At 49.6% G+C, this 22,027-nt stretch overlaps 1 protein-coding gene across 1 annotated transcript in view; it reads right to left on the bottom strand.

The window, feature by feature from the left end:
- Positions 1-22,027, bottom strand: part of FMNL2 (formin-like 2) — a 264,681-nt gene that overhangs the window by 6,000 nt on the left and 236,654 nt on the right. Inside the window, exons 15-25 of the mRNA XM_014534048.1 lie at positions 21,926-22,020; positions 15,843-15,967; positions 14,951-15,153; positions 13,185-13,419; positions 12,060-12,128; positions 11,872-11,952; positions 10,246-10,375; positions 6,954-7,117; positions 4,626-4,727; positions 2,381-2,479; positions 1,583-1,706 (exon numbers count right to left, since the gene is read on the bottom strand). Of these exons, the coding sequence (XP_014389534.1) occupies positions 1,583-1,706; positions 2,381-2,479; positions 4,626-4,727; positions 6,954-7,117; positions 10,246-10,375; positions 11,872-11,952; positions 12,060-12,128; positions 13,185-13,419; positions 14,951-15,153; positions 15,843-15,967; positions 21,926-22,020 (1,427 nt within the window). The remainder of the gene's footprint in view (positions 1-1,582; positions 1,707-2,380; positions 2,480-4,625; positions 4,728-6,953; positions 7,118-10,245; positions 10,376-11,871; positions 11,953-12,059; positions 12,129-13,184; positions 13,420-14,950; positions 15,154-15,842; positions 15,968-21,925; positions 22,021-22,027) is intronic.

The following is a 22,027-nucleotide window of genomic DNA, read 5'->3' as shown; positions in this document are numbered from 1 at the left end:
GAGGAGGTCCGTTCCTGGTCCTGCTCAGAGCAGAGCTTCTCCCTCAGGAGAGACGCTAAACCACAGGGGCTTTATCTGGGAGCAGCCACAGACCCCTGCAGGGGGAACCTGAGGTACCGGCAGGCAGGTACGCACAGAATACGTCTGTACCGTGTTCAGACACGGCACCTTCGCCAGCCTCTCAGAACTTACTCTGCGTTTAACTCTGGGCAAGGGACTCCTTGTTGACTTCCGTTTTAGCATTTTATTGCCTTGGGTCTGAGCGGGTGGAAAAATTTGTGGTTTCCGCAGTTTGGGATCCTTATTTACAATGCTGACTAAGCTTTAACAAGAGATGAGACGTCAAAAGTGGAAGAATTAAAAAAGTCTAAGAGTTTGTAAAAACTAGGACAGTTGGGGAAATATGAATAATGACTAGATATTTTATATCAAGGAATAGTTGAGGAGGTGTCTGGTAATGGAGCTGTGGGCATGTTTGCTTTATTAAAGAGTCCTTATCTTTCGAAGGTTCATACTGAAATATTTCCACATGAAACTGTTTGTCCTGGAATTGCCTCACAATAATCCCAGAGGTTGGGGATGGGGAGTAGGTAGAAGCAGGCATGTAATAAGACTGGCTGGTCCTGAGCTAAAAATTGTAAATGGGTGGTGGGTACATGAGAACGCATCATACATTCTCCACACTTTTTCATATTTAAAATATTTCTCACAATAAAAAGTTTAAGCATCTTGGAAGCTGATAAATAGGGTCCACATGCAACAGACATGAAAGAGACGTCACTTCCAGCCATGGCCACAAGCCAGTGGCCCAAATTGCTGTCTGATCTGCTGAGAGGGAAGGCAGAAACTCTACAGAATTGGTTCCAGCAGAGAGCATTAGGCTACGACTTAATCAGCAAGAACCAAGCTGGGTCAGGCACCGTTCTTGGCTGACAAGGAGCCCTTCCCCAGCCCTGGGCTGGAAGCCCACTGGCCCTTCTGAATGGAAGCACCAGCCCCGGATTCACGCTTGTCTTCAGTTCCCTGGAAGGAGTGGAGAGGCTGTTACAGAGCAAGTTGGAGACATCTGCAATGACTGTGGTTAGTGTTAGTACAGACCTCGAATGGGTCTTGCCATAGCCTTTATCAATCAGGGAAGGAGTGGCCGAGAGGAAGGAAATGGAGCACGGGAAAATGGAAGACAATGGAAAACCGTTAGGAGAAGGAGCCCTGGTGAAATCTAAAGGGTTCCAATGATATTGAGAAATCAGATTTCCCCCCCAATGATATTGAGAAATCAGATTTCCCCCCCAATGATATTGAGAAATCAGATTTCCCCCCCAATGATATTGAGAAATCAGATTTCCCCCCAATGATATTGAGAAATGATATTTTTCAGAGAGCTTGTGGGCTTCTCTGACAGGCAGTACACGGGCTACTATAATATACTTCAAACACTAGCAGAGTCTCTGCACAATTCTGGGTCTGATTAAAGTCACTGAAGAACTGGAAACCCTGGACAAGCAGCAGCGAAATCTGCAAGCGGCCGGCACGGTGAGGCCAGCGGGATCTCCACGGGCCGCCACGAGGAAGTATCCTTTACCTGTGATAATATCTTCAATGGCACCATCCTTCCCTTCGTACACATGTCTGTTATCTTTAACTTGCCGCCTTCTTAATTCCGCAATTAATTCTTGCTGCTGCCTCTTTGATTTGTGAGAAGGAGACTGAGAAGAAAGAAGCAAGGCAGAGATTAGTGGGACCAGCACCCATCGGAGGTTGGAGAAAATCCAAAATGTGTCTGAGCCTCCACCAAACACACAAGCAGCACCAGCCCACATTGTGCTCAACCTGAGGAACACAGAAAGCTTCTGGGAAGAAAACAAACTCACTGAGGAACACAAAAGTCCAGCCGGCGGCAATGGGAAGGTTGGGTCCTATGGTGAGAACCACTGACTTCTTAAACTTGGCTGCAGAGGATCAAGATGAAGAACGCTTTGACCTGCGGCCTTTTATGATCTTTACCTACGATGCTTCCCTTCACGGAAAACCCCCCAACCCCATTCTTCCTGGCAAAGCCCCACAGCCAGCAAGGCCAGCACTAGTGGCATCCCCATGAAGCCTTCCCTGGACACAAGCAGTGCAATCATCCGACACGGCCTCTCTGTAGTGTATACGAGCTAAGCTTTGCGTCCCAGATCTCTGTAAACAGGAATGCTACGCAAACATGCTCTTAGCCTCACTCAAGTTTTTGCTGAACAAAGTAATGAATGGGCAAATGTCCAGTTGCCGAGTTGCGGGGCCCTAGGAGGAAGCGGCAAGGGTCTTGGGCAAGCCTGGCTTGCTGCCCGTCTCTTATGCTCGCCCCAGGAGCCTCCAGGGCAGGGCCAGGCACCCTCACCTTTGGGTCCTGCTGCTCCAGCAGAGCTTCCTGCTCCAGGAGCTTCTCCATGAGCGCCTGTTCCTGCTTCTTCCTCAGCTCGTTCTCCTCCTCCGCTTGCTGGATCAAGTCAAAAGAATCAAGGACACGTCAGTGGAAATGACAGCAGTCAAGAGTCTAAAAAGTCATTCTGAGAGAATCCTCGGTGAGCCAGGAATTAGAGTAAGCGAAGAAGGGTCAGATCTACATTTGGTGCCTGTACGTAACACGGGCTTGGGGTTTCCCTGTGTCTCTATGACACCTCTTCAAAATCGAGTAGCTCAAAGTTACCCCATCCAGAGTCCTTTCCGGATCCCACTGTCAGGGGGAGACCTCCATTCCTTTCCTTGCGTCTCCTCCAGGGGCCTCACCCAGTGACACTCTTAGGTTCTGCCCACAGCTCGCTCCTTCCCAAGGGAGGCAGAGTCACTAGTCCGATCGATTTAGGACAAGAAATAAAACAGGCTCATGTCAACTCAGCCCTCCCGCATCCTCTCTTCTGAAGTCAGCCTCCCTAATGAGACTCCTAACAGCTGGGAACTGGGTAAGTCATCTAACTGAGGCTGAGTGTCAGCTCACAGATACACACACTTCCTCCAATCCAGCTGGTATCAGAGGAAAGTTTACATTTGATGCCTCTTTTTTTTTAAAAAAATATATATTTTATTGATTTCAAAGAGGAAGGGAAAGGGAGATAGAAACATCCAGGATGATAGAGAATCATTGATTGGCTGCCTCTTGCATGCCCCCTACTGGGGATCGAGCCTGCAACCCAGGCATGTGCCCTTGACCGGAATCGAACCCGGGACCCTTCAGTCTGCAGGCCGACGCTCTATCCTCCGAGCCAAACCAGCCAGGGCTTGATGCCTCTTAAGTTTCATGTTGATGGAACTTGAGAAGGGAAAGGAGGGATGACAACCTACAACCCCACTCCCCACACACAACACCCGGGTCTGGGTCAGGCTGGCAGGTTGTTAAGCGACATCCAGGGCAGGTAACACATCCTATGACGTCACTGCCTGACGAGTGTCCGGTGGCGCCAGCTGACAGGACCCCAGGGCGAAGTGCTGTGGATGGGGCACCCCGACAGGCATGGCCTGTGGCACCCCCCGCCCCCCCCGCCAAGAGCAGCTTCTCCTTTTCCTCTGCTCTACACGTGTCCCCAGCATATTTTCTCTTTAGACCTCAGGCTTATAACTTCTTCTGTAGGAAAAAAGGTGGCCCCAGCACATGAGGGGAGCCACCTGGCCCCGGCACCAGTCAGCAGCCGCTGACAGCGACCTCAGGGCGCGTGGCTCTGCGGCCTGCACAAGGACTTAGTGCTGGGCTTGGGTCATCCTCACTTCCAAGGGCATTCTCCATCTGCACACAGCTCGTAATGTCACCGCGACACGAGGCCACGCTGAGAAGAGATCCCTACAGACTGGGATCTTTGAGTCTCGGTAAAAGGCCCCAGGATGGTTCTCCAAAGCCAGCAGCCTCTTGGGGCTGCGGAAGTGACCTACTACTTCCAATAGGATATTTCTCAGAAAGGTATCCTGACACGTCCCCCCTCCCTTCACAGCCACACTCCCTCCTGCCTCCGCCAACACTACCAAGGGTATGTATACGCAGACCAGCCTGGAGAACACGGGATGCAGGGTCTCCCGCGGCACTGCAATCCCCTAACGCCCTCCTTGTCACTCTAGCTCCAGGGACAAATTCTCCTGACACAGGCCCCTTTGGGTCATAGGCTTTTTCAAGACGAGAGCCTGGGTTCGGTCAAAGAGAGCCTCCCATTTAAAGGGCCGGCCACTGTTCGTCCACATGAAGAAGCAGAGCAACCGCCCTCCCGAGCGCCACCCCTCAGCGCACAGAGAAATGCTGGTCTGGACGCCGGAAGCCTGGGCAGGACCCACGGGCAGGCGATTCCTGACCTTGGCCACAGGCCAGGGCTCAGTCCCCTGGGGGAGGCCTGGGTTTTCTAAGCCCTTTAACATGCCTGTGAGGGTGAAAGGTCAACGAGGCAGCCACGGTGGTGGAGCATCTCGCTTGCCCCAAGGAGCAGCCATGCTGTGTTTTCAGGCTGAGCCTGGCTGGCTGGGAGGACACCGGGAGCCTGATGGGCCGCGGCCCCAGGAACACGGCCTCCCCAGCCGGAGACTGCTGCCCAAACAGCCGCTGAGACCAGGGCGGCTCTGGAGGGCGCCCGCCTGGGACACAAGGCCAGGCACCTGCTCCCGGTTACCTTGTAGGCCTTCACAAACCGGACAAACACAGGGAAGAAGACAGAGGGCGGCGTCGTCTTGGGGTTTTCTCCAAAATACTTCACCACATCATCAAAGGCGTCCTGCGGAAAAGCAAACTTCCCTTCACTCCATCAGTCCCAGCAACTGAACGTGACGCTCAGATAAAGAGCTGCCGCGAAGCAGGGTGATGACAGTGGCTCCCGCCGATCCCCGTCCCTGTGCTCCCACCTGCCACAGCAGCCCATGTTTCCGCCCCTGCCGGTCAGAGGCAGCCAGAGTGAGCGGGGCCCACAGGATCCATCTCTGGGAACCTGCCCCTTCCACACACCTCCACACACACACACCTCCACACACACACCTCCACACACACACACACCTCCACACCCACACCTCCACACCCACACCTCCACACACACACCTCCACACACACACACACTTCCACACACATCTCCACACACCTCCACACACACACACACCTCCACACCCACACCTCCACACCCACACCTCCACACACACACCTCCACACACACACACACTTCCACACACATCTCCACACACCTCCACACACACACACACCTCCACACCCACACCTCCACACCCACACCTCCACACACACACCTCCACACACACACACACTTCCACACACATCTCCACACACCTCCACACACACACACACCTCCACACCCACACCTCCACACCCACACCTCCACACACACACCTCCACACACACACACACTTCCACACACATCTCCACACACCTCCACACACACACACACCTCCACACCCACACCTCCACACCCACACCTCCACACACACACCTCCACACACACACACACTTCCACACACATCTCCACACACCTCCACACACACACACACCTCCACACCCACACCTCCACACCCACACCTCCACACACACACCTCCACACACACACACACTTCCACACACATCTCCACACACCTCCACACACACACACACCTCCACACCCACACCTCCACACCCACACCTCCACACACACACCTCCACACACACACACACTTCCACACACATCTCCACACACCTCCACACACACACACACCTCCACACCCACACCTCCACACCCACACCTCCACACACACACCTCCACACACACACACACTTCCACACACATCTCCACACACCTCCACACACACACACACCTCCACACCCACACCTCCACACCCACACCTCCACACACACACCTCCACACACACACACACTTCCACACACATCTCCACACACCTCCACACACACACACACCTCCACACCCACACCTCCACACCCACACCTCCACACACACACCTCCACACACACACACACTTCCACACACATCTCCACACACCTCCACACACACACACACCTCCACACCCACACCTCCACACCCACACCTCCACACACACACCTCCACACACACACACCTCCACACACACACACTTCCACACACACACACACACCTCCACACACACACACACTTCCACACACATCTCCACACACACACCTCCACACACACACCTCCACACCTCCACACACCTCCACATACACAGACCTACACACAGACCTACACACACATCTCCACACACCTACCCACACACATATACATACCTACACACACACACACACACACACACGTACACACACACCTTCACGCTACCATACACACAAATATTCTATTCCTCTCAAGAGCTTCCTAAGGCCATGGCAGAACTTAAAACCAACGGGATCTTAGAAGTCACCCAAACTTAAAATCCCCACCCGTTGCTGCACTGCTCCGTAAGGAGCCCCACATCAGGACGCTCCAGGTCTGCTTGAGTCTTCCGGGACCCAAGGTGGCCAGCCTCAAATGGGAGCCATCAACCCCGTCCACTTGCGGAGTTCCCACAATGCTCTGCTCTCCTTGGCTGTTTCTCACGTGTGCAGACTGCCTGCCCAGTGTGTGTAAGACTTCAAGGCCAGAGGCCTACAGAAACCCAACGCACTGGGGACACTGCTTTGCTGAGCATAGCCTGACACGTGTGGGCTGATCTGAACACAGGACTCACATACAGGGAGCCTGGCAGGGGATGAGGAGAGGAAGGGGGGCCTCTACCCAAGAGGATGAACCCCCAAATTAGAGAGGTCAACGAACAGGAACAGGAGCCCTTCCAGGTACAATATTCAAAAAGACACTCCCTCCCCAATAACCACGAGCTACATAAGAATTCTACCCTCAGCAGACAGAGGGCAATTTCCCCTAAAGTCCGGGGCCAGCTCCCCCAGGTGGCCTTGAGGGACCCCACCACTTCTTTGTGGGGTCGAGGGCGCAGGTACCGACCTGCGCGATCTTGGCGTCGTCCTGCAGCTTCTTCAGCCTCCCCTCGTTGCTGAGGATGAAGTCCTTCAGCAGCGTGTTGTGGTCGTGCATGGTGTACTCCCGCTTGGTCAGGTCCATGCCCCTCTGCAGCTCCTTCACGTCCAGCAAGACGTTCTCGAGGGAGACTGAAGCAGAGAAAGCAACGTTCCCGTGAACTCGGCCGGGAAGTCCAGACCACAGTGGGCTGGCTCTCAGGGGATCCCCTGGGTCACTCAGGGGGCTCAGACCTCATTTCCAGCTTTCAGTGCAGACATCCTTTAACATAAATAACTCCCCTAGTGCTCACTATCCAGCACTGCATTAACATTCCTCACATGCAATGGTTCATTTGTACTGTTACCCATTTCACCAACAAGGAAAAGCAGCACAGAGGGGTTACGTGCCCTGCCCTAGAGGTGGAAGGTGGCAGAGATGGAGTTCAGATAAAAACCATGGACTCCAGTCCGGGGCTTTTACACACCTACTCCAGGTCTCTTACAGGAGACGATGGCCTATGGGTTGGCCTATAGAGGTTCTAAGACCTGAACACTCTGAACTCTGCATTTCTGTGGCTCTCCAGCAGAGGGCAGCATTTTACCTGTTGAACTTGTATTGACCACTTGGCCCTAAGACAGCCTTCTTTTTGTTAAACAACCCTTCCCTGCTTTGAAGGGTTTGTTAGCACAGAGCCGCCACCTCCCAGGGCAGGTAGCTCCGGCAGCTCCTGCAGGGCGTCCAGGCCCCAGCTCCGGCTCCGGCTCCCCACTGCTGACGCAGCTCTGCACATGCATGGATTACAGAACAATGCAGCACGCTTTCCCTCTAACTACACTCAGGCTGCCTTGGTCACCTTTGACTCCTCAATGCTTAGGATGGAGCCAAGTACACAGCAGGGAATCAAAAAGGTGCACTGGATACACGAAGGTGAGTGAATGAGTGAAAGTATAAGGAATCCGAGGCAGCGCACCAGGGCACCAGGAAATCAACATGGAAAACAATGCAGCCAGAGTTCCTCCATCTCCCCCACAGATTTTTTTTTTTCCAAATCACACTTTCAGGGAATCTCATTTGGGCCAAATAAAATGTGCTAATTAGTAAGGTTGAAATTTTTTAAAACTTTTTTTTATTATTATTAAAATTGTGATGCTAAAGACCGCCTCTAATTTAGGCAGAGGAAAATCACACCCTGGTCAGAATTCTTGGTCACAGCCCAGTGAGCCCTGACCCCTCAGCCGACCTGCCACAGGTGGCATGCAGTCCTTCCTAATCACACTATCACTTCTACCTGCCTCTCCGTCTCCACCCGGTTCCAGCAGCATCCATCCCAGTAACAGTGCATCCCCTCATTTATTCATTCACTTGTTCATTCCTTCATTCATTTAGTCCCGTGATCAATTTGCCAGGGCAAGGGGAATTACAAAGATAAATAACACTTAAACTCATACATACAAAGAACATTTTTATGTTTGCCAGATTTTTTGGGGGGGGGGCGTGGGGGGGCGGTTAAAAACGTGGAAGGGATTAAAAAGTACAAATTGCCAGTTATAAAAATAATCATGGGGATGAAAAGTAGAGCGTGGTGAATACAGTCAATAATCCTATATAATAAAAGCCTAATATGCAAATCGACCAAATGGCAGAACGACTGGTCACTATGACGCATACTGATCACCATGGGGCAGACGCTCAACACAGGAGCTGCCCCCTGGTGGTCAGTGCGCTCTCACAGGGGGAGCGCTGCTCAGCCAGAAGTGGGGCTCACAGCTGGCGAGCGCAGCAGCAGTAGCAGGAGCCTCTCCTGCCTCCACAGCAGTGCTAAGGAGCAGTGAGCCGAGTGGTAAGAAGCAGTGAGCAGGCAGTTGGTAAGGAGCAAGAGGTGCCAAACTGTAACACAGGAGCTGCCCCCTGGTGGTCAGTGCGCTCTCACAGGGGGAGCGCTGCTCAGCCAGAAGTGGGGCTCACAGCTGGCGAGCGCAGCAGCAGTAGCAGGAGCCTCTCCTGCCTCCACAGCAGTGCTAAGGAGCAGTGAGCCGAGTGGTAAGAAGCAGTGAGCAGGCAGGTGGTAAGGAGCGAGGGGTGCCAAACTGCGAGAGGGATGTCCGACTGCCAGCTTAGGCCCACTACCCAGGTTTAAGCAGGCAGTTGGACATCCCCCGAGCGGTCCAGGACTGAGAGAGGGCACAGGCCAGGCTTAGGGACCCGCCCCCCGCAACCCCCCAGTGCACGAAATTTTGTGCACTGGGTCTCTAGTATATAATAACTGTGTATCGTGTCAGATGGGTACTAGATTTATCACAGTGATCTTTGTAAGAAATATAAATGTCTAATCATTATGTTGTACACCTGAAATTAATATAATATTGTATGTCATCTGTAATTGAAAAATAAATTTTTAAAAGATAAATAAAACTTGATTATGCCTATAAGTACACATGCTGCATGGATATGCAAACTGTTATAATAACCTCAAAGATTCAATTCAGCAATCTGTGGTAGGCCTCAGGAATATGAATTTGTAATAAACACCATGTTTCACAATGATAATTTGGGAATCACAACCTGTAACTAACTCTGAGGTTGATTTGCATGTTGTTCCTCTTTCTAACCTAATATTCTTTCTAGAGGACATGGTACCCTGGGCCATACACTGTCTGAGAAGACAACTTAGGTTCTAGTCCTGTTTCTGTTGCTTGTGACCCACGTGATGTTGAGCAAGACATTTAACCTCTAAAAAAGTCAGCTTTCTCATCTATAACATGGGGAGATGATTGCCTAGTACAGCAGCTATCTCAGAACCACTGGTGATTAAATGAGAAAATGCATAACTGTCATAGCAAAGTCACAACCACGAAGTACTGATAATTTAACTTGTTTTCAGACTAAAGGCAAAATGTTTAGAACCGCCACACCTGAGCACATGAACCATCACAAAATACAAGTGTTTGTTGAGGGGTAATTCTCAGACTCTCGTTCTCTTATTTCAAAAAACAGCAATAAAATAAAAAGGGCAAAAAATGGAAGAGGGAAGGTGCATAAGGCCCAGAGACCTGGGTCTTTACTGAGAGGACACTGAGAGAAGTCACCTTCATGCCCAAGTTCATTACTGCTCCCAGAAAGGAGCCACACTATAGCCCATGGGTTCCAGCTCAGAGCTGGATGCTTCAGCCGCCTCTTGAGAGAGGTTCTGAGGAGTGTCTGCTAAGCAGAGAATGGCTCCCCCATGATTAAAGCCACTCAGTCCCCAGGAGGAACATTAACAGCGGAAGTCCAGTACCTGCAGCAGCTTTCTCCACATAATGAAGCTCATTGTAAAAGAGGGACACTTGCTGATACTTTTCCTTTACGACATTGGATATATAGTGCAGCAGTGTTTGCTTTCGGTCTGTGGACTTCGTATCTAAAAGCTGAAAACAAAAGGGAGTAAGGGTTAGTGTGAGAGGTCGTGGGAGAGTTACCCATCGATGGCGTTCTCCCAGAGTCAGTGACTCTCCACATAATGAAGCTCATTGTAAAAGAGGGACACTTGCTGATACTTTTCCTTTACGACATTGGATATATAGTGCAGCAGTGTTTGCTTTCGGTCTGTCGACTTCGTATCTAAAAGCTGAAAACAAAAGGGAGTAAGGGTTAGAGTGAGAGGTCGTGGGAGAGTTACCCATCGATGGTGTTCTCCCAGAGTCAGTGACTCCATGTTGGAGTACAGGTGCCCCAACATGGACAAGCAACATTGCTGGGAGATTCAAGCCTGGATCTGTTCCTTGAGGAGCCAGCCCGCTGACTTTAAATGACTAGAGGACGTCCTGACCAGGGGATATGCTCGACTTTAGGGATAACCCTGGCACCTAGGATTGTCCCCACAGCTGCACTCACAGGAGCTCCCCCACCCCACACCTCTCTGGCTTCAAAGCAGGAAGAAAGACTCTGGGTGTAGTGCTCTCTCAGGTGAAGGCCCAGAGCCGGAGTGCGTGTGGAGCCACAGGTGTGCACAGGTTCGCCCTACACAGCGGGGCTCCTACCCTGCAGACTCCACATGGAACTCAGCCCTTCTCTTCATCACCGGCCTCTCATGACCCAAATCAGACCTGCCCAACAGTTCATGACCTTCTGGGGGACAGCACTGTAACTAATGGGACACTGACTATCAAATAACCACATGCTGCCCAGGCTGGGGACTCCTTCACTGCCCCACCTCCTCGCATGGAGGCCACGTCGGCCCCGCACAGGCTGGGTCACGCAGCATTTCCTCTGCTCCTGTTCATATAAATCAGGGGGCTCTGAAAGCCAGGGCACCCGTTACATCCAGGAATAAGCCAAACATTTTTAGAAAGGACAGAAAAGTATAAAGAAGCAGTTTTTAAAAATTCCCCAATTCCATCCATCCTCTCTGTATCTCAACATACTTCTATTCAGGTTTTCCTACCTACTTTACTTAGTTGAAAATTATCTGTACATTCCATTTATAACCCGTGCTTTCTTTTCTCAACACAGAATTACCTACTTCTTTGAAAATTCTTCACAAGTCTCCTAACAGCTGAAGAAGAGTTCACTGTATGAACTATTGCTATAGCATCTTTAATTATTTCCCCAAATCTTGGCTCTTTACAATGTTGCTAATTATTTGCAATGATGAGTAAATACAGCATCCATCACTCAGACTCCTGAGGATGGATTCCTAGAAATGGAAATACTAGGTCACAGGGTAGGAGTGTTTCTAAGGATCTAAGTGCCTGCTGCCAAACGCTGTTCCAGAACACGTGCACCGATTGGTCCTCCGCTAGCAGAGCATCCTCATCACAACCTCCCAGCCCAATTCCAAGAGCAGACTCTCTGCTCCAGGACGTAATCTCTGCCAGCTGTTTTATGCCTCAGAGAGCTCTTGCATTGCTTTTAGTCCACTCACCAGATCTAAACTCTGAAGCTTAAATCCATAAACTGCTCCTCGTTTACTGCTGTTCATATAGTTCCCAAGGGCCAAGATGATCTGCAAACAAAAGCGAAAAGAGAGAAGCCCATCAGCCCAGCTCCTGGGCAGAGGATGGGGCTGTCAGGCCCGCCCTCCCGTCCAGGCACCAAGGAAATGTCACTTGCCTCCAGAATTTTCTTGAGTTTTTGAGACGACTTTATAGAGATAGATGCTGCTATAATGGAGTGCAGTTGCTAGATTCCAGTCAAAGGAAGGAAGGGGAGAGAAGAAAAACAAAGATGTTAAAAATGGGATACTCTAACTGGAAACTAAGAGTGAACACAGAAGAAAACAGGCCTGCCTGTAGACCTTACAGCCTCAATGCTGAGATTCTGTTTTTTCCTGAACGTGAATGTGAGTGCTCTGCCGGGTGTTCGGTAACCACGTCATTCCATGCGAGCTCTTCCCTCAAAGTATTTGAAATGAGGAGAAATGTCAGAACTGGCTTGTCACAAAACCTATGACCACGAGACTCAGTCACCAGCGTGTTCCAGCAGAGCTCACCCCCCTGCCCCCCACTCGCCATGGAACACAGTTTATATTTTAAATCAATGGGGCTGCTCAATGATGAAAACAAAACAGCAAAGGAGCAGAACTACCCTCCAGATGCTCTTGGAAGATTTCTGACGGAAGATATCCGTACCGCTGTAATCCGTTACTAACAAGGGCTTGTTCAGAAATAGGACTGGCAAAGAACTTTCTATGATATTTATGTCTGTGATATTCACAGCCTCCACCAGATTAACGCAGAGGAGGAAGAGATGGCTGGCTCTTCTTCCTACATCACCACAGTGCACTGTGACAAACCCCAAGCAGGAAGATGCCCATGATAAATGCGATGCTTCCAACGAAGCCAATAAACCAGTTCGCTAAAGATTGGGGGTGTTTTTTGAAACGAAAGTCACATTTTCAGCTTTGCCACCCCAGCCAGAGAGCTGGTATCTTCAGGAGGAGACTAAGGCTAGGAAAATGGTTTTTCCTTGTCCTCTGAATTGACCAGGACTTTAAAATCCAGAGGACACATTCATCCTCTAGGGAGAATGGCGATATGGAAAACGTCACCATTTTCAAATTCACTTGGCATACACAAAATGAAAAAGATGGCCGAACTAACAATGGAATCTAGGAAGTCCTGGGAAGGAGTCTTTAGAGCCCATGACACGAAGCACAATCCTGAGAGAGACTTCAACCAATACAAGGGTTTCGGTGTCTCTTCGGACCCCCTCCCCTGCCAGAGTCGGTCCACTCACAGGCGTGAGCATCTGGACGCTCTCAGCGAAGTTCCCGATGAAGGCCATGATGGTCATCTTCTGCAGGAGCCTCTCAATCTTGCTGAACTGCATCATGAAGCGGTCCTCGTCCGACAAGTTCTCCAGCGGCTTCCTCTCCCGCTCGTAGAGCCGAAGCACTTTCACCTCATTCTCGGTCGGCAAGAACCTCATCAAACATTCCACAAAGTCCACAGGCAGCGTCTTCAAGTCAAAGCTGAGGGCAGATGCGGACACGTCAGTGTTGGAGAGAAAGCCCCCACCCTTTCACCCACACCTCCATCGGGTCCAGCTCGGGAGCCACCCAGCCAGTGCGTCACAGGTGGACAGTGAAGACGCCCATGGTGCTGGCTCCTGACTGTGCAGCTAGCACCTTCGCTGGTCCTTCCTGACAACCTGGACCTCATCACATCCCACACGCAGTTTTTTAAGCTATCACTATAGCTCGAAGCCTCCAGAAATCAGCAGTAAATGACAGTGGGAAGAGGCAGAGGAAGGCTGAAGCATCAATGGTGAAGTCATTCAAGGACATGGATTTTAGGCATGTTAAGTACTGCTAATTGGGAGATTAATACTGTACACACAATTAGAGAATATCTGGTGAACTCTATAAAATATTTCAATTAAACCAATAACTGGGAATATATTTTCTTCTTTAGAAAAAAATGCAACCAAATGCCTGTGCCATAGGGATATTTTGGCTTAAGTGTATACATCCCTTGAAGGAATACTAGATCCCTGTGGATGTATGCTCAATTTGAACCAACGAAGTATCTGCTACAACCTCTATATTGTTCTACGGACAATCTTTGTTCAGCAAAATAATATAATTATATTTAATCACCATGGCAAACAAGGCATGTACAAATTAAAAACCAAAGCATGTATCAGGTTTCAACCTCAGAAATCAGAACAGACTGGAGGAATGCACTGGACTATTAGATTATGATCCTGGCTGAGGACATAAAATTGGAACAGATGATTTCTTGGGGCCATTTACTGCAGAAGGAATCCCTGGTCAAAATTTATGAAATGTCAATTTACAATGATTTAGTTCCTAAAACATCTAATAACATCCTTATCATATTTGAAAGTCATCATGACCATAAGAAGAGTAGAAAGATTTTTCTAAGAGAAAAATAAATAAAACCAATGCCTTCTCTGCTGTTCAAGGATAAAAAAAAAATAACTCAACTTTGTTTAAAATGTCCTGAAAGCACTAAAAGCAACAGCAATCACATTCTTATTGTTATAAATTGAAATGTGCCTCCATATCATATGTGCATCTGGCGTTGAATGGCATCATCCCACAAATGCCATCACATTTGTATTCAACAAATCTGAATAAAAATCAGATACTCCAGAGAAAACTGACATTTCTTCCTTTTCTTAGCATCTGCAATACTCCATCCAACTTTCCTTCTACGGAAGCTTTGCCGTAGACCTACATGAGAGCCGACCAAGATAATTAATGTCACGATCCCGTTGTTCTTCCAAAAGGATTATAATTACTCTTGTAATACAGCACTCCCGAGGGTAATTTCTCGTCCACCTCTTTTGTGTTAACATTTTATTAAGCTCTCAAGTTGCACAGATGTAACAAAGGGACTCTCTGGTGTGGGGATATCAAGAATTGCTCCATCGTTTATCTTAGATCCTGCCTCACTCTTAAAATATTTCTGTCTTCTACGAATTCATAACTTTCTTGTTTTACTGAAATATAGTTTCCCAGAATGCCCTGAACTTACACATGAATGGCTTTACAGATCTCGTCGGCGGTCTTTCCAGCCTTCCTTAAAGTGATGGCAAGGTTTTTGGCCCTATTTGCTTCCAGTAACGTCACCTTGTTGGATCCCTTCTGCGTTATCTTCTGTTTGCTTGAGGAAAGATCAATGGCAGGACCTTGGGCTTTTGTCTTAAAAATTTCCTCAAATTCATCCACATTTAAATCCTGGGGTAGAGAAGATGAATGAATTAAACTTAAAAATTAAGTTAGGAAGCCACCATTTACACAGTTTGTTAAGTGTCAAAGAACTCACGCGATGCCTGTCTTTGACCATGGCCTGCTCTATTTTCTGGTTTGTGCCCGAGTGTGAGTTATGCCACATATGCAGACGTGAAAATCGAAAGTAGATGACTGGTCCCAACCAGCCAATTCAAATGCCTTTCAATAATTAGCTTGCAGGGATGGCAACCACAGACTAAAACTACCCATCAAACCAGCTAGTGAGTATGATTATTAAGTCCTCATTCACTTGTAATTTAATAAAGAGTTTTATGCCCTTTTATAAGTTAAGGGAAGATCTTGTGTCAGATACACACACACACACACACACACACACACACACACACACACACACACACACACACACACACACACACACACACACACACACACACACACACACACACGACATACACTGAAGGTGCTCAAAACTATTTCATTTAACATAACTTTTTAAACAAAGTTTTAAACCCACCTTATAAAATAGTTTCCAATTTTATTCCCTGACATCACATATCCTTTTTTTTCTTTCCATCAAAGCCCTTAAAACACCAGCACTTTAATCACCAAAATGCCCAGGTTACCAACACACCCATTTTGGCTTTGCTGCACAGAGTAACCCGTAGGAAAGATACCTCCAGAATTCGCTCGTCATCAATTTCATTGAAGACTGTGCCATTGATCTGATTTGGCTTCAGGGCAACCCAGTTAAAAACTGGCATTCTGAATTTCGTCTTGATTGGCTTCTTAATTTTCACAGCTACAGAGGTCAGAGAGAACAAAATTAAGATTCCACCAAGACCCCATGACACTCCAGAGCAATCAGACAACAGTCTTTGCAGATGACACGTTAACCCTGGAGGAAGGCTGGCGGGTGGCGCCCGGGTGTTCAAACACCACACGTGGCTGCGGCCAGAGCAATCTGAGGCCGGCTGGTACAGCACTGTGTTCAAGTCATCTATGAGCTGGGAGCTGACTTTCTTTTTAATGCGGGCAACTGGTTTGCCGCATCACGGTCACAATGTTTGGACAATGCTTAAGACAAATACTGGGGAGCAAAGATGATCAGTCATGCTATTAGACAGCAGAGAGGGCACCTGCTCTGGGGACTGAGATTGAAATTTCGAGCCCCAGTGTAACTTCGACATCCTAAATTGTTGGTTCTAGAACAGGTATCTCTCAACGAATCTCAGAAGATGACCAGAGACTACAGACAGTGTCTCTCTGAACCACCAGGAATGTAGCATCAGGAATGCTGACTTCCAGCCAGAGCAATGCATTCCTGTGGATGATTTCAAAAATGGGGGTTATATTGGCTGCCGAGTTATTTCAACAGACTTAGGGCCATGAGTAGCTGAAAATAGAAAACGTTCAAGGAGACAGAAGGGTACTTGGAACCAGGACTTGTACTGCTTTTTGAGAATGGCCCCCGCCCCTCCCCCTCATGAAGAGCAAGTTCTCCCCAGGGCTCAGCTGCCTGTGACCAGAGGCATGGACGAGCTCAGTCAAAACACTGAAAACCTCTGAACAGAGAGGGAGGGCTCTATCTTTGAGGGTCAAGGGGGCAGCACCAACCCCTCTTACTTTGGGGAAATGAGCTAAAAAGGCAATCCATTAAAAATTCCATTAGTTAATTACACATCATAGAGAAGTCCTCCCAAGCCATTCAAGTTATATATATCCGCCTTCTTAAGTATGTCCTGGTACGCCCCCCATGCTACTTGGGAGCTTTGCTACTTGCCATCATTAGCAAGAAAAGGAGAACTTCCGCGCAAGGGGAAAAAATGCAAAACACACCTGGGCTTTTACCTGGCTGCCTGCCTCAGTGGGAGGCAGACAGCGCCTCTCATTCCTCCAGAGTTACACATGCGACATAATCCACAGCAGGATGTCATCTGTCATTGACACAAAGGCATGCAGGGACACAGAAACACAGCTTTGCCACACCAGGCCTTCCCACTCCCAAGTGCAACACCTCAGGCCCTACTGCCCAGCAGTGCCAGGCTCCTCGCCACTCTGCATCCTTTGCCTACGCTGCCCAGGAACCTGGGACACAGGAACAGCCCTTTCTCTGGGCTGGCACTTGGGTGACGTTGAGGGGAAGGAGGAAGGCGCAGGGAAGGGGCTGTGCGGGGAGCTGACCATAATCTTTGGTGAGAGGCCAGGGACGTTTGGTTCCAGCATCCCTCCACAGGCACTGTGGCCTCCGGACACTCACTACAGGTCATTCCATTGGCAGCCACCTTATTTGTTAACTTTTTAGCGAGATGAGTAATAAGCCTCTAATAAGCCTGAGATCAGAAGACAAGCAATAAAGTCTTCAGGGCAGGCTGTCCTGACTCTGGGGAAGTGGTATGATCCGAGGAGGAGCTCCGTAGGTGACCATGGCATGCAGTGCTCAGGCTAAGGGGGTGGGTAGGTGCTCTAGGAGAGAGCCAGAGACCAGGGAGGCAGCACCAGCAGCTCGTCCTTGTTCTGTGGTGCTTTCTCTTTTCCCCCAGAATAAACCCAAAGTCCTTCAAGAGCTGAGGCCTTAGACCCAACTATGAAAATTAAACTAAAAGGAAAAACACTCCTTTCCTCGGGGAGAAAGGAATGTGGCACAGGATCCAGGATGTCTGCTTAAAGGGCCATCATCTCTCTTCTACAGGTTCACCTGAAACATGTGGGCAAACCTGGGACAACAGTCAGCCAACACCGAGACTTCCCGCAGACACAGAGTCAAAATGCAATGGGTCAGTGTACGGTGGAGTGGAAAGATGGAAGGCACGGTGTGACCAACGGGAGCACAACGCAAATACTCAACACACTCAGTGAGGAGCAACCTACAGAAGAGCTTGATGGGCCCATCTTTTGTGGAAGCAGGAAGAACAAAGAAAATACAAAACACATTAGATACAGTTAGAGTCAAGCGGCTCAGCAGCTGGCACACTCTTCACATAGAATCCCAGGCTTCTCGGACACATTTCACGAGGCAGCCCAGAGCCAAAATTCATTCCCCTTCGGGCCTGCCTTGAAGACTCATTTATTTTGTTTTAAAAAATAATCCTCTTTAGAAGAGGGAAAAAAATGATTTCGTTATAGTGGTCCCAAACAGCCATATTCAACTATGCTAAATATTCCTAAAGATAAGGAAAAATTTTTAATGAAAAATAATCAGCCGGAGTCCACACCCTCATTGTGAAGTTCCAAAGCACATTCCACCACAGAGACAACACAGGGTGCCGACTGCCCAGCGCCCTGCCGCGCTGACCTCACTAGGACATGAGAGCCAGTCGATCAATCGCAGATTTGAGGAAGTCGGCCTTATGCTTCAAATGCACATTTCCCACCACTACGATTTCCTCTATAAACTGCAACGAAAACTTGACTGAATAAACATAGGGGACCTCCTCCTGGTCCCTGTCTCGGCCACCAAGAGCACACTTGCTCATGGCCTGTTGCGGGGACAGACTTCCTTTGGCCTGCAGATCCAGGGACCTAGTGGCCACAGGTTTCTGGCTTCCCAAGAGCCCTTGGCATATCCCAGCTCTGTCTCTGGCTCTACTGGGACATCCTGATTCTGTCTGGCGTCTTGGTTCCAGAGAGACAGCTCCTGAACACCCCGGCAAAGCACCTCACAACATGGCCCGCACCACTAAGCGTGAACGGCCAAATTAAGGCTGAGTAATAAAAAGAGATTAAAGGCCTTGTAGAAACTGCTGGATCTCAAGCTACCAACTACGTGTAAGGTTCTTACAATCCTTACATCTTGTAACACAGAGCATCCAGTGATTGTTTAGAGGACACAGGGCACTAAAGAGGAGTTTGTTCAATCCCACACACAGTCCTCTAAACTGCGTAAGACACAAAGGGGACACCTCCCCATGGGACCAGCTCCAAAGGTGGCAGTGGGGAATCGGCTGAAGAGAGAAGCAACAGGCCAACACATTTTAAAATTAAGCAGGCAACAAAATGAACCAGCGAGGACAAGACCCGTTCAGCAGGGCCCTGGACCCACATCTCAGCCTGGTGGCTCCTGCTCTCGGCAAGGCAGTCCTGAGACCTGGCGGAGCTCAGGTGGGTGCCGGCAAAGGCTGCGTCACATGTGAAGTTTCGCCAGAGAGAAAGGAAGCAGGTCCGAAGGAGAGACACCACAGCGAGCAGGCAACAAAATGAACCAGCGAGGACAAGACCCGTTCAGCAGGGCCCTGGACCCACATCTCAGCCTGGTGGCTCCTGCTCTCGGCAAGGCAGTCCTGAGACCTGGCGGAGCTCAGGTGGGTGCCGGCAAAGGCTGCGTCACATGTGAAGTTTCGCCAGAGAGAAAGGAAGCAGGTCCGAAGGAGAGACACCACAGCCGGCACGTCTCACATGAGCGAGCTTAGGGGCCAAGCCGAATCCGTGAGCCCAGTGCACACGACAATTACAGGCTTTCACATGGAAAACAGCCTGTTGAGGGGGCAGGTTCCTGGGGCTGGTTAAGGCGTTTTGGTTTGTGTATATTCCAAAAGCCAACAGTTCCACGATGATGCGCTTTCTGTTTTTGTCCTTCAGAGGCAATAAAAGCTCTAGAAGAAAGTGGTAGTTTGGAAAGACCTTGCAGGGTTAAAGTAAGTCACTGGTTTCCTGAGAACATTACTGTGTTTGTTACGTGGACAGTTTTATAGAAGTTGGGGTGTGGAACCAGTTTTCTGTGGGCAGCTTTCTGTCACTAGGATGAGTTGGCACCACAGACCGGCTGGGCATGCTGTGGCAGGACATGCTCAGGGACGCAGGCTGGGAAATCTTTGACAGCTGCCTGTCTTTTTTTTTTTTTTTTCTAATACATTTTATTGATTTTTTACAGAGAGGAAGGGAGAGGGATAGAGAGTTAGAAACATTGATCAGCTGCCTCCTGCACACCCTCCACTGGGGATGTGCCCACAACCAAGGTATATGCCCTTGACCAGAATCGAACCTGGGACCCTTCAGTCTGCAGGCTGACGCTCTATCCACTGAGCCAAACCAGTTAGGGCTGCCTGTCTTCTAGAACCACCGCAGCCTTGGAAATGAGAAAATATTACAGCGGCGGCTCTTCGGCAGCAATGAGAGACCTCGCCGAGGGACTGAAGTGGATGAGGAAGCGGGATCATCTCATGTCAAGGGGACGGCACCGCAAAGCTCAGAGCTACTCCCCATGCCAGGAAGACACTCGTGGCTGGGAGAACAGCTTGCAGTGTTGTAGAGAGGAGTAAACATGCATTTCGGAGTCGAAGATGAGAACTTACATCTCAAGGCATTAGAGGAACTGTCTTCCTCTGGCCCACACCCACCCTGCCTTATGGCTGGGGGGTGAGGATGCCACATTGGGTCCTGGTCAGCAGGAAGACGAGGTGCACTATCAGCAAGCATTTCAAGGCATCCTAATGCGGCTGTTGGCAACATTCCCCCTTAAAGCATCACTGGACTACAGTGAATTGTGATGCTCTCTGATGCTCAGAAATGCCTGCAAGCCTACCTCAGGCAATTACACAGAAAGGCATGGTGCCCCCTTACATTGCAGATACCTTCAAGATAAAAGAGCCGCAAGCACCAGAGCAGTCTGTGTCAGAGCTAAATCTTTCCCAGCTCCCTGTCTTTTTTTTTTTTTTTTTCTAATACATTTTATTGATTTTTTACAGAGAGGAAGGGAGAGGGATAGAGAGTTAGAAACATTGATCAGCTGCCTCCTGCACACCCTCCACTGGGGATGTGCCCACAACCAAGGTATATGCCCTTGACCAGAATCGAACCTGGGACCCTTCAGTCTGCAGGCTGACGCTCTATCCACTGAGCCAAACCAGTTAGGGCTGCCTGTCTTCTAGAACCACCGCAGCCTTGGAAATGAGAAAATATTACAGCGGCGGCTCTTCGGCAGCAATGAGAGACCTCGCCGAGGGACTGAAGTGGATGAGGAAGCGGGATCATCTCATGTCAAGGGGACGGCACCGCAAAGCTCAGAGCTACTCCCCATGCCAGGAAGACACTCGTGGCTGGGAGAACAGCTTGCAGTGTTGTAGAGAGGAGTAAACATGCATTTCGGAGTCGAAGATGAGAACTTACATCTCAAGGCATTAGAGGAACTGTCTTCCTCTGGCCCACACCCACCCTGCCTTATGGCTGGGGGGTGAGGATGCCACATTGGGTCCTGGTCAGCAGGAAGACGAGGTGCACTATCAGCAAGCATTTCAAGGCATCCTAATGCGGCTGTTGGCAACATTCCCCCTTAAAGCATCACTGGACTACAGTGAATTGTGATGCTCTCTGATGCTCAGAAATGCCTGCAAGCCTACCTCAGGCAATTACACAGAAAGGCATGGTGCCCCCTTACATTGCAGATACCTTCAAGATAAAAGAGCCGCAAGCACCAGAGCAGTCTGTGTCAGAGCTTCAACTACGACAGATGTCCAGACGTGTCCGCTGAACCTGTGAAAACGCACGGACCCCCAGAAGGTAACCTGTCTCTCTCCCTTCCCTGGAAAGTGCTAAGACGGTGCAGGATCAAGACCTCCCGCCAGGGAGAGAGGGACAAACCTACTGAGAGAGAAAGGCCTCCTGAGCATGACCATCTCGCCGGCACCTTAGCAGGATGTTCTATCAAGAGGAGAGACATGACATTTCAAGAGACCTGGACTTTGAAAGAACGGCTTGAACCCTCGGAAGTAAGACCAATGAGTATTTCTCACACGGGTACCTGGGTCTTATTCTCTGCTCTTACCTGCTAATCCTGAGTTGAAAACCACTGTGGGTGAAGACGTCCCAGGCAGCGGAGGTGCAGAAGGAGGAAGGGGTGGTGGTAAAGGAGGGGCTGGCACAGTCT

This window comes from Myotis brandtii, unplaced genomic scaffold (genome assembly GCF_000412655.1).
Source record: "Myotis brandtii unplaced genomic scaffold, ASM41265v1 scaffold125, whole genome shotgun sequence".
NCBI classification, from domain to species: Eukaryota; Metazoa; Chordata; class Mammalia; order Chiroptera; family Vespertilionidae; genus Myotis; species Myotis brandtii.
This window is presented reverse-complemented; position numbering and strand designations above follow the sequence as displayed.